General features: G+C 35.2%; 2 protein-coding genes across 2 annotated transcripts; one reads left to right on the top strand and one right to left on the bottom strand.

The window, feature by feature from the left end:
- Window positions 1-87: 87 nt before the first annotated feature.
- LOC140957240 (isoaspartyl peptidase/L-asparaginase 1) lies at window positions 88-9,919 on the bottom strand. Its single transcript, XM_073414382.1, has 4 exons — window positions 9,683-9,919; window positions 5,240-5,473; window positions 4,299-4,385; window positions 88-843 (listed from the first exon to the last, which is right to left on the bottom strand). The coding sequence occupies exons 1-4, from the start codon at window positions 9,842-9,844 to the stop codon at window positions 367-369; spliced, it is 960 nt and encodes a 319-aa protein (XP_073270483.1). The 5' UTR covers window positions 9,845-9,919; the 3' UTR covers window positions 88-366.
- Window positions 9,920-12,438: 2,519 nt separating this feature from the next.
- Window positions 12,439-13,934, top strand: LOC140956672 (protein BREAKING OF ASYMMETRY IN THE STOMATAL LINEAGE-like). Its single transcript, XM_073413519.1, has 5 exons — window positions 12,439-12,562; window positions 12,714-13,057; window positions 13,137-13,253; window positions 13,345-13,511; window positions 13,690-13,934. Exons 1-5 carry the CDS (start codon window positions 12,481-12,483, stop codon window positions 13,781-13,783), a joined length of 804 nt encoding a protein of 267 aa, XP_073269620.1. The 5' UTR covers window positions 12,439-12,480; the 3' UTR covers window positions 13,784-13,934.
- Window positions 13,935-14,062: the final 128 nt, after the last annotated feature.

Below are 14,062 nucleotides of genomic sequence, written 5' to 3'. Positions count from 1 at the left end.
TATGACACGTGTGACCGTCTCACACAAGTTTTTGCTTTGTTTAATTTTACCTTCCGAAAATATATTTTGAACGAAAATTTCAAAAACTTAATGACAAAATTATAACTTACTGGGTTGAGATGAAATGTGCTGACCTATAAACTGAAAATATTTTATTTCTTGATCACAGAAACATCAAACAACATAAGATAAGAGGATTGAATCTGATCTCTACAATCCAGTGGAGATAAGCTGAATCATCACCATCAAGACCATGGGTACAAGATGCTCATTGACAAAATCTGGTCTCCTCAAACTTGGCACGACATTAATCGAATGACGATTGATTCAGATTTTGACATGAATACATCGCTTTGAAACTTAGCATCACGGCTCATCTGGCCAAATCTTAACCTCAGAATGACCATCTTCAGTAGCACATGCACAGAACATTCCAACTGTATTGAAGGGCATGGTAACTTCTCCTTTTGCAGACACAGCAATCAAGCCAGCAGTATGCTTCGGTGCACATTCCTCTACAACATAAGCCGCCGCTTCTTTAAGTGAAAGCCCTTTGTACTCCATAAGAGCAGCCACGTCTCTGGCCACTGTAGCACGGATTATAGATTCACCTTTACCAGTTGCAGAGACTGCACAATAACTGTTGGCATAAGTTCCTGCACCAATCATGGGCGTATCGCCAATCCTCCCCACCATCTTGTTGACCAATCCACCAGTAGATGTAGCAGCAGCTAAATTTCCGTTACCATCGACAGCCACACATCCAACGGTACCATCTTGACTATCCAGGGAAGGAACCGATGCCTTCTCTCCAACTTTTTGATTGGGTTGTGTAAAATCAATCTGTAGATAATGATGCAACAATTTTTAGCCACTACCTCTACAAGTATATAGTTAAGAATTCTTTAAATCTAACTCCGGTTTTGAGAGAGAGAGACATCCTAAATGTTCGCTTGCTGTTTTCTGTGGCAACAATGCACCAGTATTTCTTCTGATCTTTTTTAAACTTCTGAAGCTGGAGCAAACAATACAAGGCCAGATAAAAGAATTATATGAAGAGAACATGATCCTCTACATAAATTCTATAAAAAAATCTCTAATTTACAGAGATTTCTGAAATTAAAGTATGAGGAAATGGTTTTCGAATGTGGATACACTTCTGAACACGTAAGTTTGAACCCAACATAGCAAGCAGTGAATGTTGTTTATCAAAATTCAAATCCGTATCATACTTTTTTTGGAATAAACTAAAATTAGAAAATCTCGATTCATCAAGTGCCCTAGATAAATACCTCAGCTTTTGAAAAAACTTTCCAAGATTCCAAACTTATTTCGTACAGACTGGATTAGCAAGATGTTCTTAGTTTCTTGTTCTTGTCTTCTTCAGTTAGTTGTAAGTTAAAAGTGTAGTTGGAAGTCTAAAACAAATTACTTCAATTCCAACTTTCACTTGTATTAAAGAATGAAACCTGCAAACAAACAGATATTTCTGGACTCTTCATGGATGCGTTTTGTTAATTACTTAACAAATAAATGGAAATTGATCTCAACTTGAAAAATACAATGATACCTGACTGTGAGAGTGCACACTAGATTAAAACCTGCTAATTAACAGGTGTTTAGCCCAAGTTCAATGGTTAATATGTTAGAGTAGATGCCCTGTAAGCCAACTGTTGGCTAGGGAATTTATTGACTCAGTTGTAATAAACAATCTTTATTTTAATATAATTTACTTTTTAATGGTTTTGTTGTACTTTATCTGTATACCCATGCAAGCAGCATAGATAAAGTCCTTGATTATGCTTTAATACAAATGAATCGTAATTCGATGTTGAAACTCATTTGTAAACACTGCATATTCTAAATTCGTTCCTAGTCGATTTAGCCGCCTAAAATAGGGATAAAGGTCGCTCGAGCTCGAGACTAGCATCTGTGATGTTGTGTACTGCGTTTCTTGGTAAGGGCATAGAGATGTCCAAACATACAGATGGGTAGTCATATGATGATTATACTGAACAACCCTCCCTCGGACTTTCCAAGTGGTTATCATTCATCGAGAGGATAAGTCCGTGGTTATGATTGTACACCATTAGTCCTTACGACCCGGGACAACACTGAGGCTCTATATGCTAGGGCTGTGCTTTGACTCGTTTACCGGCTCCAGGAGAGTCATCAGGTGGCGAGGTTGGGTATAGTTGCGACACATATAGGAGCCAGTGCATTGTAGTCGGGGATTCACCGCTCACCTACGGGTGTGGATATCCTATGTGATCTGATGTAATAATAGTGCATGGAATCTCTGGCCAGAGTATGAGATGTACGTTAGAGAAAGAGTTCTCCAATAGTACACGCGATGCCACTATTATAGTTGTCACATAGTTATCGAATTAATATGCAACCCTCGATGAACCAATGGTTGCAGATTCGATCGGGATATATGAGATGAAGGGACCGTACTGTACGTTAATCATAATCGACTGGTTCTTGCAGGCACTATCAGTGATACCTAGGGGATCATGGGGCGATGCTACTAGACGCTCTTACCATGATCCGATGGGTGCAATCAGAAATGAGTTCTGACATTCTTGATCAAGGTGTTGATGAAAAGAATGGGGCTAACTAGGGTAAGCCCGAATAAGAATAAATGTTATTCTGAATCACAAGGAGTTGTGAACCCACGGCTAGCTGTATCCCTGAACCATTGAGGGTCACACAAGTACTGGATCATTTGTTCCCGTTGAGAGAATAAATTCAAGTAGTTGAATTTATATATTATAGTAAATTCAAGGAGTTGAATTTATGATAATTAAATTTTGAGAGAATAAATTCAAGATGTTGAATTTATATTATGATATAGTAAATTCAAGGAGTTGAATTTATGATAATTAAATTTTGAGAAAATAAATTCAAGGAGTTGAATTTATGAGATTGTAAATTCAAGAAGTTGAAATTATGAAATTTGGAGAAAATAAATTCAATGAGTTGAATTTATAAAATTTGAGAATTTAATATATTAAACTCAAAATGTTGGGTTTATTAGATATTAAATTTTAGAGGTGATATAAATTCAAGGAGTTGAATTTATAATTTAAATAATAAATTCAAATGTTGAATTTATAATGATTTAATTTATTAAACTCAAACGTTGAGCTTATTAATTAATAAATTAATTATGGTGGATAATATGTTAATGGGCTTGTAGGAGTACAAGTCCAACATATTAAATAATTAAAATTGTTAATGGACCTTAATTAATTGATTAAATTAGTGTGACTAACCCAATTAATTAATTAAGCACATTAATGTTAATTAAAGGGCCCAATTATTATACTATAATAATTAGGTCATGGATTATTATAAATAGGGATTGAGAGTCAAAACCCTAGCCACCACCATAAGCAATTTTCGAAAATCAGCCTCTTCATCCTCCAAATATTTTCGGCCGCCTTGTTTTTCAAAAGTTGAGCCGTCTCTTGTTTTAATTAATCTCAACGCCAAACTTCTTCCAATTTTCTAGTGCAAATTGGAAGAGGAACAAATTTTCTGGTCGTGGACCTGATTAGAAGAATTAACAAAGGAGTTTTTGAAGAAAGTTCGTAGGGATTCATCAAGAGCTAATCCGTTTATACCGGATTAGTTGGAGCCAAGTGATTTAATTCACAAAGGTATAATATTCTAACTCCCTATGAATGTTTAATCGTAAAACCATACGAGCGTCCAAATCAAATATATTTTGATTGTCAAAATATAATAAAAAATTTTAAAACTTCCGTTGCGTTTGGGCTTGTAGAAAACCGAGATCCAACATAATATTCATGCCATAGAGTGCAGAAAATAGCAAGTCCAGCGCAAAAAATAGCAAGTCCAGCTCCCAATGTTGATGCCACTTTCCCACAATTTTCAGCGAACATTTCTTTGTTAAGATGACATCGCATGAGTGGCTGTTATTTTTACAAAGCTTGGCAAACTTACAATTGGTCAGGAAAGATTGCATTTTGACATCATTTGGACAAATTCTTTAAAGTTTATATTGTTCAACCATTTTATTCTTAATTGCGTAAAATAGCCCAAGTTTTAACAAAGTATATATGATGCACGTTTTTGAAGGTTAGGTGCATAACATGATTACCACTGAGAACTTACTACAGACTCTAGTTCATATCGAAAAATGGACAATTTAATCAAACCTTCCATTACTAAAAGACAGGGGAATGTGAAAATGAAACAGAGATGGAAGCGGAAGCAAGAACAACTAATAACGAGCAAGAGATAGGGGGAAAGGAAGAGAGAGAGAATACCTGAACTCTGTTAGCTGCTTTTGCTTGTTTTAGTCTCTCAACGTTTTCCGGAGTTATAAAATGCCCCGATTCAATAGTTTCAACGCCCTACAAAAAGGACAGAAAAATCAATGATAAACCATATGAAATGAGAAAGGGGGCAACAGATAACTAAATTGGTTTTAGTTTCATTTTAAGCTTATCGATCAGCTAGAAATGTAAACATATGGTAGAAAGTGCCTTGCTGGAAGCCTGGAATTTTGTGTTTCCAACTTTCAGTATTTCGATGATGATAAACAAGGAATATCAACAGAAAGCATATAATTGATTATCAAGGTTAAAATTTAAGTGGAAATAATTCAATATTTACAGTGGTTTTGCTATTTGAAGACATGAAAAATTGGACAATTTGATGAGCTAACACCAAAAAATATGCAATCAAAATGGCGAACTCTTTACTCAACATAATAATCTTTTTGCGATAATCACTGCAACTCTGAACCTAAAAGAGCCTTAAAATTTGAGAGGTAACATGGAAACAAGTAAGGAAAAATTAGAGGATGCAAAATTGTCAGAAACGTATAAATTTCCAAGATATAGCTGTATGGAAAGGTAAGATTCTTTGTTAACATCAAACATTTGAACAAAGAAGAAGGTTTATTAACATATGGGGTGTGCAAAGACATTTAGTTACTTCTGTCGCTGATTATCAATGTGTTGCATTCAAAACGATATGCAACAACAATATTCAACAGTGCTAGCCACACAATTTTATAACAGAGCAGAATGTTGAGCTTGTAAATAAGAAAATGCCATGGACATTAAATGAGCAACTTCAACAGAAATTTATGTACTTAACCACAACAATCAAACATGCCACCGAATTTCAGCAAGAAATTACATGAGGTATACCAAATGTAAGAAAAAATTCAAACAAAGACTGAGCAGAATCTCTCACTAACCTGTTCCCCCGCAAATGCCTCAGCTCCATCAAATGCAAGACATATGTGAGGAGTTTTCTCCATTACCAGCCGAGCTAAAGATATGGCATTTTTCACCGTAGTGAGACCAGAAACAGCTCCACATCTCTTGGTATTTCCATCCATGATGCAAGCTTCCATCTCAACAGTGCCTTTGCTGGTCAAAACGGACCCTTTGCCAGCATTAAAATGTGGGTTATTTTCAAGTTCACGCACCTACATCATTCAATATATGTAATCTAAGTGTTTGCACAAATTTTTGATATTGCTGGTGTGCCAAGTGCAAACACCAATTTGAGAAAAAAAAACGTAAAAATTTCTAAATTCTAAACACAAAGCGACTATTAATCCCTAATTTGATTGTTATTCCTAATCCTCCAAGAAAATATTACTCTAAAACTAAAATGAACGATAATGGAACTTGAAGAAATAAAATTCCAACATGATTATGTATATACAAATCAATAGAAAATTACGAAACATAGAAAATATAATAAAATTAATGTTGAAATCTAGAATTAAAATATGAAAAGTGCTAGAATGTGGAATAAAAGGATGAGAATACTTCCTATAAAAAAAAAAGGATGAGAATACTTGAATTGAAAGACTAAAATTTGAAGAGATGATGCTGGAGCATTTTTTAGTTTGATATGTTGAGTAATTGAGTTGTGAGTTGTTTTTCTTCTGTCGATTCTTCCCCGCCTTATTCTTGATTTGAGTGGTTCTCTCAACTCTCATCATTGCTCGTGAACTTTTCTATTATCTCGTCCATGATCTACATGCTACTTGACTTATTCAAACCATTTTGATATGGTGATGGGCTTCTTGGCTTCTTTTAATACTTCTCGCAATCCTCAAATTTTTGGACTCCGGCCTAATTAATTTAGACTTAATTTATTTTTGGTATAAACAAATGCTTTCCGCAGGTATTGGCCCATTGGACCGAAATATCTATGTATATAAATTCGTATCTTTATTCAACTTACTCATTTGCAACATGAGGTCCAAAGTAGCTAGGTTGGACCATTTGTTTTGGGAAGAATAATCCAAGAAATCAACTCCCCCATCAAATTTCAAATCGAGAAAAAACGTTTTATCCCGCTCATCTTCTGACATCACTAAATTTTCTTCTAATGCTTCTATAAAAATTTCTCGTACCAGCCTTAGACACAACCAGATTTCTAAAAACTCATAATCCAACCCCCACATTTCAAAATTAAGAGCCCTGACCCCAGACCTTCCGTTCAATTCTCAAGTCAATCATTGCATTATCTCCAATATTCGGTTACAATCTCTCGTCGTTGCTACCGCTGGTTCACCCCTTGTGTTAGCCATGTCAACCTAGAACTCATTTTGCTCATCATTGCGTCCTAATGGTGTTTGTGGATTTGCCCAAATGAAAATCCATAAACATTTTGTTGCCATTGTTTTTTTATCGACCTTCATCTCTGCCAGTCACGACGAACTTGTCTCCTTTATGTGCTTGTTCTTTCTCCTCGACTTATAGGACGTCATTTTCTCTTGGGATTTCTAGCCACGTGTCATATGTGTTATGTCCAGTAACAACGATAAGTTCTCATATTGTTCCAGAGTCTTTTTTTGGCCAACTCCATCACCTATTTGATTGTCCATCCAGTTGCCGCCCTACTGTTGATACGTTCGCGGCCCAAGAGACTCAGTATTTCTTTTGAGTGATTATAGACAAATCAGCAATATACACCTCTGGTTCAATTCTATAAAATTGAGTACAAAATTGTCTTTCCATCTCTTACCAATTTCATATTGAATTTCTGGTGAGAAATACCAAGCAAATACAGTTCCTAGAAGGAGTTTGGGAATAACCGTAACTTCAAGTTATTGAAATTCTCAAAATTCGCTAACTCCCCACAGATGATAGTGAATCTAACTATATGCTTTATGCTAGACCGACTGTCCTCCCCGAAGAATAAGTTGAAGTCATGAACTCTATAACCTCTCAGATATGGGTTATTCACGTCTACGTAGTTTGGATAGTGCTTGTGAAACTCTGGGCGGCCTATCTGTCTCAAGGCTAGCCCATATAGCTCTTGAACCGTTTCTCTTACCATTTCAAGATTTATCACTGGGATATTCAAGCTGGGAGTGTATGATGATAATAATGTGCCACCGAGCTTGAAAATTTGCATTAAAATCAGTATTACCTCCTTGAAATGCACCATTGAAACCCTCGTCATAAAAACCAGATTAATTTACTTGATTAGTCACATTATACAAGTAGTGCAGATATGGCCTTGGGTTTCCACTTCCACCCCCTAGCATGGAAAGAAATTATTTGCCCAACAGGTTCTTCCTTACGGTGAGGTGGTGTGTATCTATCTTCATGGTCGGGGAGAGCTGAAGTTGGGCGGTGAGTATCACCCACCTTACCACCCCCGAAGCCTTGCTCAACCTCTTTGAGAAAATTGCACCCCTGACCTGCATTCACAGATTAGGTTGTTTGGCTCACCATAGCCTTCACATAGGCTAGGAGGCTAGTAGCTTAGATGCTTCATCCACTTCTTTTGAGTTATCTTTGGTTGAAGGCTCTTGAGATTCATGAGTCTCCTAGAACGGAAGCTGACCATGGAATGGGCCTTCCAATTGTTTAGTCATGTCTTGCACAGACTTCTTGTGCATTTTCTTCAAAACTCTCTTCTTCACATTCTAGATAAACTTCAATTCCCTTAGCTTTCTCAGATGGATCTCTTTTTTTTTTGGCGGCATACTTTGGTGTCCCACCGGACGTGCCAATTTTTTATATTGCAGGCGTTTCAGGTGCTTCAAGCACTAATTTGAGTAAAAACGTAAAAAATCTAACTTCTAAATACAAAATGAATCCCTAATTTGATTGTTAGTTCTAATCTCCTAAAAAATATGATGCTAAAACTAAAAGAACGATAATGGAAGTTGAAAAAATAAAATTCAAACTTAATTATGTATATACTAATAAATAGAAAATTCCAAAACATGACAAATATAATAAAATCATAGTTGTCAAGGCGCTAGGCGACTTCAAGGCGATGAGCCACTGCCTAGCGCCCGAACGCCTAGGCGACAAAAGGCGATCGCCTAGCCACGAGGCGATAATAAAGAGAGAATGTAATATATATTTATGTTCTACTAAAAATCAACTATTAATAATAATGAACTATATGAAAACCTAAATATATAAAGCTTCAAGTAACAAAAAACAAAAATATCTCAATATTGTCGATAAATCAACACATTCAAATCTTATGCTAGACAATTTAATTTTTCCAAAACAATCTAGACTCAGATCAATCACTTTCTAATTCAATCATTTCATCCACATCACCATCCACCACATTTTGTTTGGCTCGTACTGACCTATGGCTTCAATCATTTCATCCACATCACCATCCACCACTTTCTAAAATAAGCACTCTGCATAATAATATTACTTGAAAGTTGAAATAGAAGAATTCACTTACAGAAGTTTTGGCTTCAGGAGGCAGGAGCCTTCAATCGGCAGTCCAGGAAGCGCAGAAGCTTCAATCGGCAGAAAGAGATTGGTGCGTACTGCGCAGAAGCTTCAATTGGCGGGCCTTTGGACGATTGTAGGAATAGAATACGTATCGACATGCAAAACTAGGCTACTTTTTTAAAATAAATTACTTATGGGCTGAAATTAGTAATGGGCTTATTTAGTTGGGCTTTGGGTCATTAAAAAATAAAGGAGAAGCCTGCTGCAAAGAGGCGGAACGCCTGGACCGCCCGTCGCCTGGAGAAAGGCGCGCCTCAGGCGCTAAAGGCGCTCGCCCAGCCATGCACGTCGCCTGGTTGTCATCTAAGGCGCTGAAGCTCCGCCTAGCGCCTGAGGCGCGCCTAGGCGCGCCTCAGGCGCGCCTTTGACAACTTTGAATAAAATTATATCGAAATCTGGAATGAAGATGTGAAAAGAGCTAGACTCTGGAATAAAAGGATGGAAATACTTTAATTTAAATACTAAAATTTGAAGAGTTGCTAAAACAATTTTTTGAGTTTGATTTGAGTTGTGAGTTGTTTTTCTTCTGCCGATCTTCCTTGCCTTATTCTCGGTTTGAGTGTTTCTCTCAACTCTCCTCACTGCCCATGATCTTTTCCCCGATCTCATGCATGATCGGCAGGCTACTTGACTTATTCAAATCATTTTGAATTACTCAATTTTATTTTTGGTGCAAACACTAAGCATCCAAAAAAAACCATCTCCTTAATTTTCTATACCAAATTGATGAGTAAAAACTTGAGGATATATCACCCAGACCAAAACCTCGAGCTCCGGCAAGAACCTCGTAAATTTTAAACTCCCGACAAGTTCATTATTTTTTCACCAAGAATACATCGAAAGCAAAAAAAAACAAAAAAATACATACACAAAGGACGATTAAAAATTTTGTAAGTACATACAACGAGTTCTACAACGTCCAGGGGTGGTTGACCGGCTTTGAGAGCATCGACGCCGATCTTGAGGCAATAGTGGAGCGCAGCTTCTCTGGGCTTCAATCGATCCAGCGGCGTCGAACGCGGTATGTCGCCGGCGCCGCCGTGCAGTGCTATTGCCCAACCCATCGCAACAAGCACCACCTCCCGTGAACTGTGGAACACCTTGAGTGAGTGACTTTTACTTCATCCTTGGTTTGTTGCTTTTGTACGATTTCTCCGTACGTAATATATCGTTTGGGCGGGCCCCCTTGTTGGGCCTTTCCTTTTTATATTTTCGATAACGACATTGGGCTTTTTTAATTAAATAATAAGTAGTGAAAGCCCAACGGAAGATATATGGTATTATTTTTTTATTTGATTAAATGTTTTATTCGATGTCTTTTTTAATTATACGCATGTGATAGTTATGACTAAAAATTTATACGAATAATTTAATAGGAATTTATAACTGATGAAATTTGAAGGAAATAAAAAAATTATTAGAATAAAAATTATGGATAAATTTGTAATTTGAAATATAACTTAAATAAGTTGAGGTTAAATTTTGAGGTAAAATGAGAATAAATTTTGGGATGATTTAGCACGTCATAAAGACTAGCTATTATGTACACGCGGTACGTGTGTGTATATTTATTTTAATAATTTTCGAGAGACTAAAGTGCTATTTGAATTGTTATAAATAAAAAAAATAAAAACAAAAATATTTGTTGAAATAAAAAAAATAAAAATAAAAATGTAATACTGACATCACATAAGGGCAAAATTCGAAGAGTCAAAAACAGACCAAGACACCATTTTTGTCTCTATTATAGAGATTCTTAATAGATAGTAAAGATTATTGAGAAGGTCTCAACTATTATATTATAACTAGTATTCGAGTGCTAATAGAAAACAAAAAGAAAATGAAAAAAATAAATGGTAAATAAAAAATACAAAAGCCTTAATATAAAAATAGAAAATAGAGAAGATTTTTGAAAATGACGTTTTTGTAAATAATTATTCACCAAAGACAATAAATACACATTAATTTTACAAATGTGACACAATGTGTATAATACATGAACTTTGTCTTTTTAAAAAAAAATAGACGAATGAATGAGATTAAAGTTTCTAGTTTTAGCAAATTATAAAAAAATTGAGGATATAAGAAATAGAGATTATATGAGATGGAACTTAGGGAATTTTTATGTTAGTCGAAAGTTACAATAGTTAGTGTGAGAAAATGAACGAAAATATATTTTTGACATATTTGTCCATAAATGGTTAGTTAGCAATAATTGCTTTTAGAGTTATATATGAAATTGGACATAGATGTAATCAAGTCGAACCAAAACATCTTCTATACCATGCTAAAACAATAAAATATATTGTGTGTATATATATATATATATATAATAATAATAATAATAATAATAATAATAAAATGATATAGATAATTCTCCTTATGTCTCAAATATAAAAGTTAAATTTCTTTTTTCTTATGTTTCAAACACATAGTTCGATATTTGTATTTAGTATTATGTTTTTTGTTCTTTCATCATTCTACCCTTATTCATTAATACATTAGTTACTTCTCACAAATTTTTAGTTAATTTTGTTTTTGTGAGTTTATTTGTGACGCCCGGATCGAAGATGGCGGGAAATGATCGCCTGTGTCATTAAGTTACATGGACAAGGAACGACTTTTGTCAGGTTTCTAGGTGAATGGAACATGAATTAACCGATCTCACATCGGAAATGAGAATGATTCCAAAAATGTTCAAATATAGGATTGTGCAGTTGTGTAGTGTATACAAAAATTTGATAGGTAGTACCTATATAAAAAATATGCATTTCTTTTCGAGATCTCATCACTTAAGAACTCTGAAGTTAATTACCCTTATTTTGGGCAATTTTGGAAAAAATGTTAATTTCTAATATCTTCTAAAAATCGACAAATTTGAAATTTCTTGTATTCCCTATTTATCCGAATTTAAGAAAATGTTAATTATTTTTAAAAAAATTTCTCATATTCTTGCATCTGAACCCATTTTTCACACATTTTATTATTATATTAGTATCACTCTGTAAAATTAGCCTATTCAACCTTTTCCCATATCATATTATACACAAAACACACTACTAAATCACAAATCGACAAACAAACGATGAAACGGGATGGAACTCACCACGACTTATGATGCATGAAATCTTGCATGCATGGGACTGCGCACCAAAAATTCAATTCTCATATTTTTATACTAACTTTTTTTTAGTTTTTAATTCCTATTTATTTAAAATTTTCCCACACAACATTTTTATCATCAATAAATTTTTGGGACTAATGCACCGGATTCCACCAGAACTCTGAAGTTAAACATATTAAGATGAGGATGGTACTAAGATGTGTGACTATTTGAGAAATCTTTGTACTTATTTTCTTTATTGTCTTAAAAAAAACATCAACAAATTTTTTTCTACTTCGATTAGGATTTTTTTTTTTAATCAAAATATTGAAGCAACGTGTTTACCTTTTAAATCTCCACATTTTACTCCCATCCCATGTTTACAAAATCATAACCGACTCTATCCTCCACACTATGATTTTAACGTAACTCCCTTTCAATGCCTAATTTTCATCCAACTTCAACTTCAAATTCAAATTCAAATTCAAAATAAATATATCCCATTAATTCCTTCTTCGTAGCATAACTATCTCATTCATAATTAACACGAGACAAAACGACCTACTTACCCTAGCAAAGCAACAAGCTATAAGGATCATGAGCTCACCTTGTACAAGGCTCGATCGATGTCGAGTTAAAGATCTGGCGTCATGCTTTTACCCTTGCAGGTTTCCTCTGGGTAAGATTTTTCCATTCAAGATCATCTAATTTTATTGTACAATAAAAGGGATCACTTTGTTATTGCGCAAATCGTTTGTCAGTCTTGATCCTAGTTCAAACATGGAGTTTTTGCAAGAAACTCATGTATATTAGGTGTTTCGTTCATTTAGAAGAAGAATCTCCTGGTACCATCATCCGTAGCACGATCCCTCAAATGCAAAAAGCAAGAATGGATGCTAACTCGAAACGTTCGAGTAAAACCCGCGATTCGTCTAGGAAAACTTCGGATGCAAACAAAATATGCAATGAAGAAGAGAAAGGGGAGTCATCTGCTCAAAGTTCGACACTAGATAGTACTGACGACAATGAAGTCGAAGAGGGAAGCAGCAGAGATCCTAAATGGCCTCGATTTTCGGAAGAGGATTACATAGTTTTTTGCTTTAGAGAAGATGGGGCTATCCATATGATCAATGATAGCAAGCCATCAAAAACATATGATGAAAACAACAAAAAGGTTAGTTAGTTCCTCACATATACATATATACCAAATTTTCTAACATATTTAATGTGATCATCACTCCGTGGGAGGATAGTTTCGTCGTCAAGATCGAGCCGAGCGATCTTGTGATGCTATAAGAGGGGGAGGTTTCGATGAACACGTAGAGGATACTCAAACAGATGCGGAAGAAATCCCCATTTTGGTTGCAAAGGTTTAAGTGCATAATATATCTTCACATTAGCTTCAAAGCAAAAAATATACCAAGAATAATTTATTTAATATATGTAATATATGATGATTAGGGTGAGGAAAAATGGTGCAATGAGATGGAAAGTGATTGGCCTGAAGATGAAATCAAAGAGATTGACTCTGCTACCATTGAGACCAAGCAGGGATTCGAAGAAGAATCTTTCGAGTCTTGTAACTCTAATAAATCAGATACCAGCACAAACTCCTTCTCCTTCCCGAAGTAAAATCTCATCCCACCATTTATTATATATATACGTACATTTTGAGATTTAGTTTCACCCATTCGATACATGGAGGAATATTTGTCAAATATTCATCAAGTCTTACCACATGCATGCATAAACGATTGTCATTATTGAAATATTTTGTTCAATTTGGTTTGAACATGTACATTGCAGATTGGGTATTGAATGGATAGGGAGTCCAGTTCACATGCCCAAGCCGGAAAAACACAGGGCCACAAGTGTGCTTCTTCACTGTTGCAGATTCTAAACGAGCTACAGCACCCGATTCGAGTTGCGACGACAACGATCTGACGATAATAAGCCTACATATCTTATGTAAATTGTGGGGTGTTTGGTATTCATTGCGATGTGTTTTGTTGCGCTACAATGTAATAAGCCTACCATATGCATGCATACACGATTCGTCAGATGCACGTCTTTTTTCTTTTCCCACAAGCTAAATCTGTTTCCCTTTCCTGTCTGCTTTTTCCTTGCTCCGATGACTTTATTAAGCACCTCAAAAACTTAATTTGAAAATAAAATATAA

This window comes from Primulina huaijiensis, chromosome 14 (assembly GCF_012295235.1).
Source record: "Primulina huaijiensis isolate GDHJ02 chromosome 14, ASM1229523v2, whole genome shotgun sequence".
Taxonomy (NCBI): domain Eukaryota; kingdom Viridiplantae; phylum Streptophyta; class Magnoliopsida; order Lamiales; family Gesneriaceae; genus Primulina; species Primulina huaijiensis.
The sequence above is the reverse complement of the archived record's forward strand: the minus strand, read 5'-3'. Positions and strand labels throughout refer to the sequence as shown.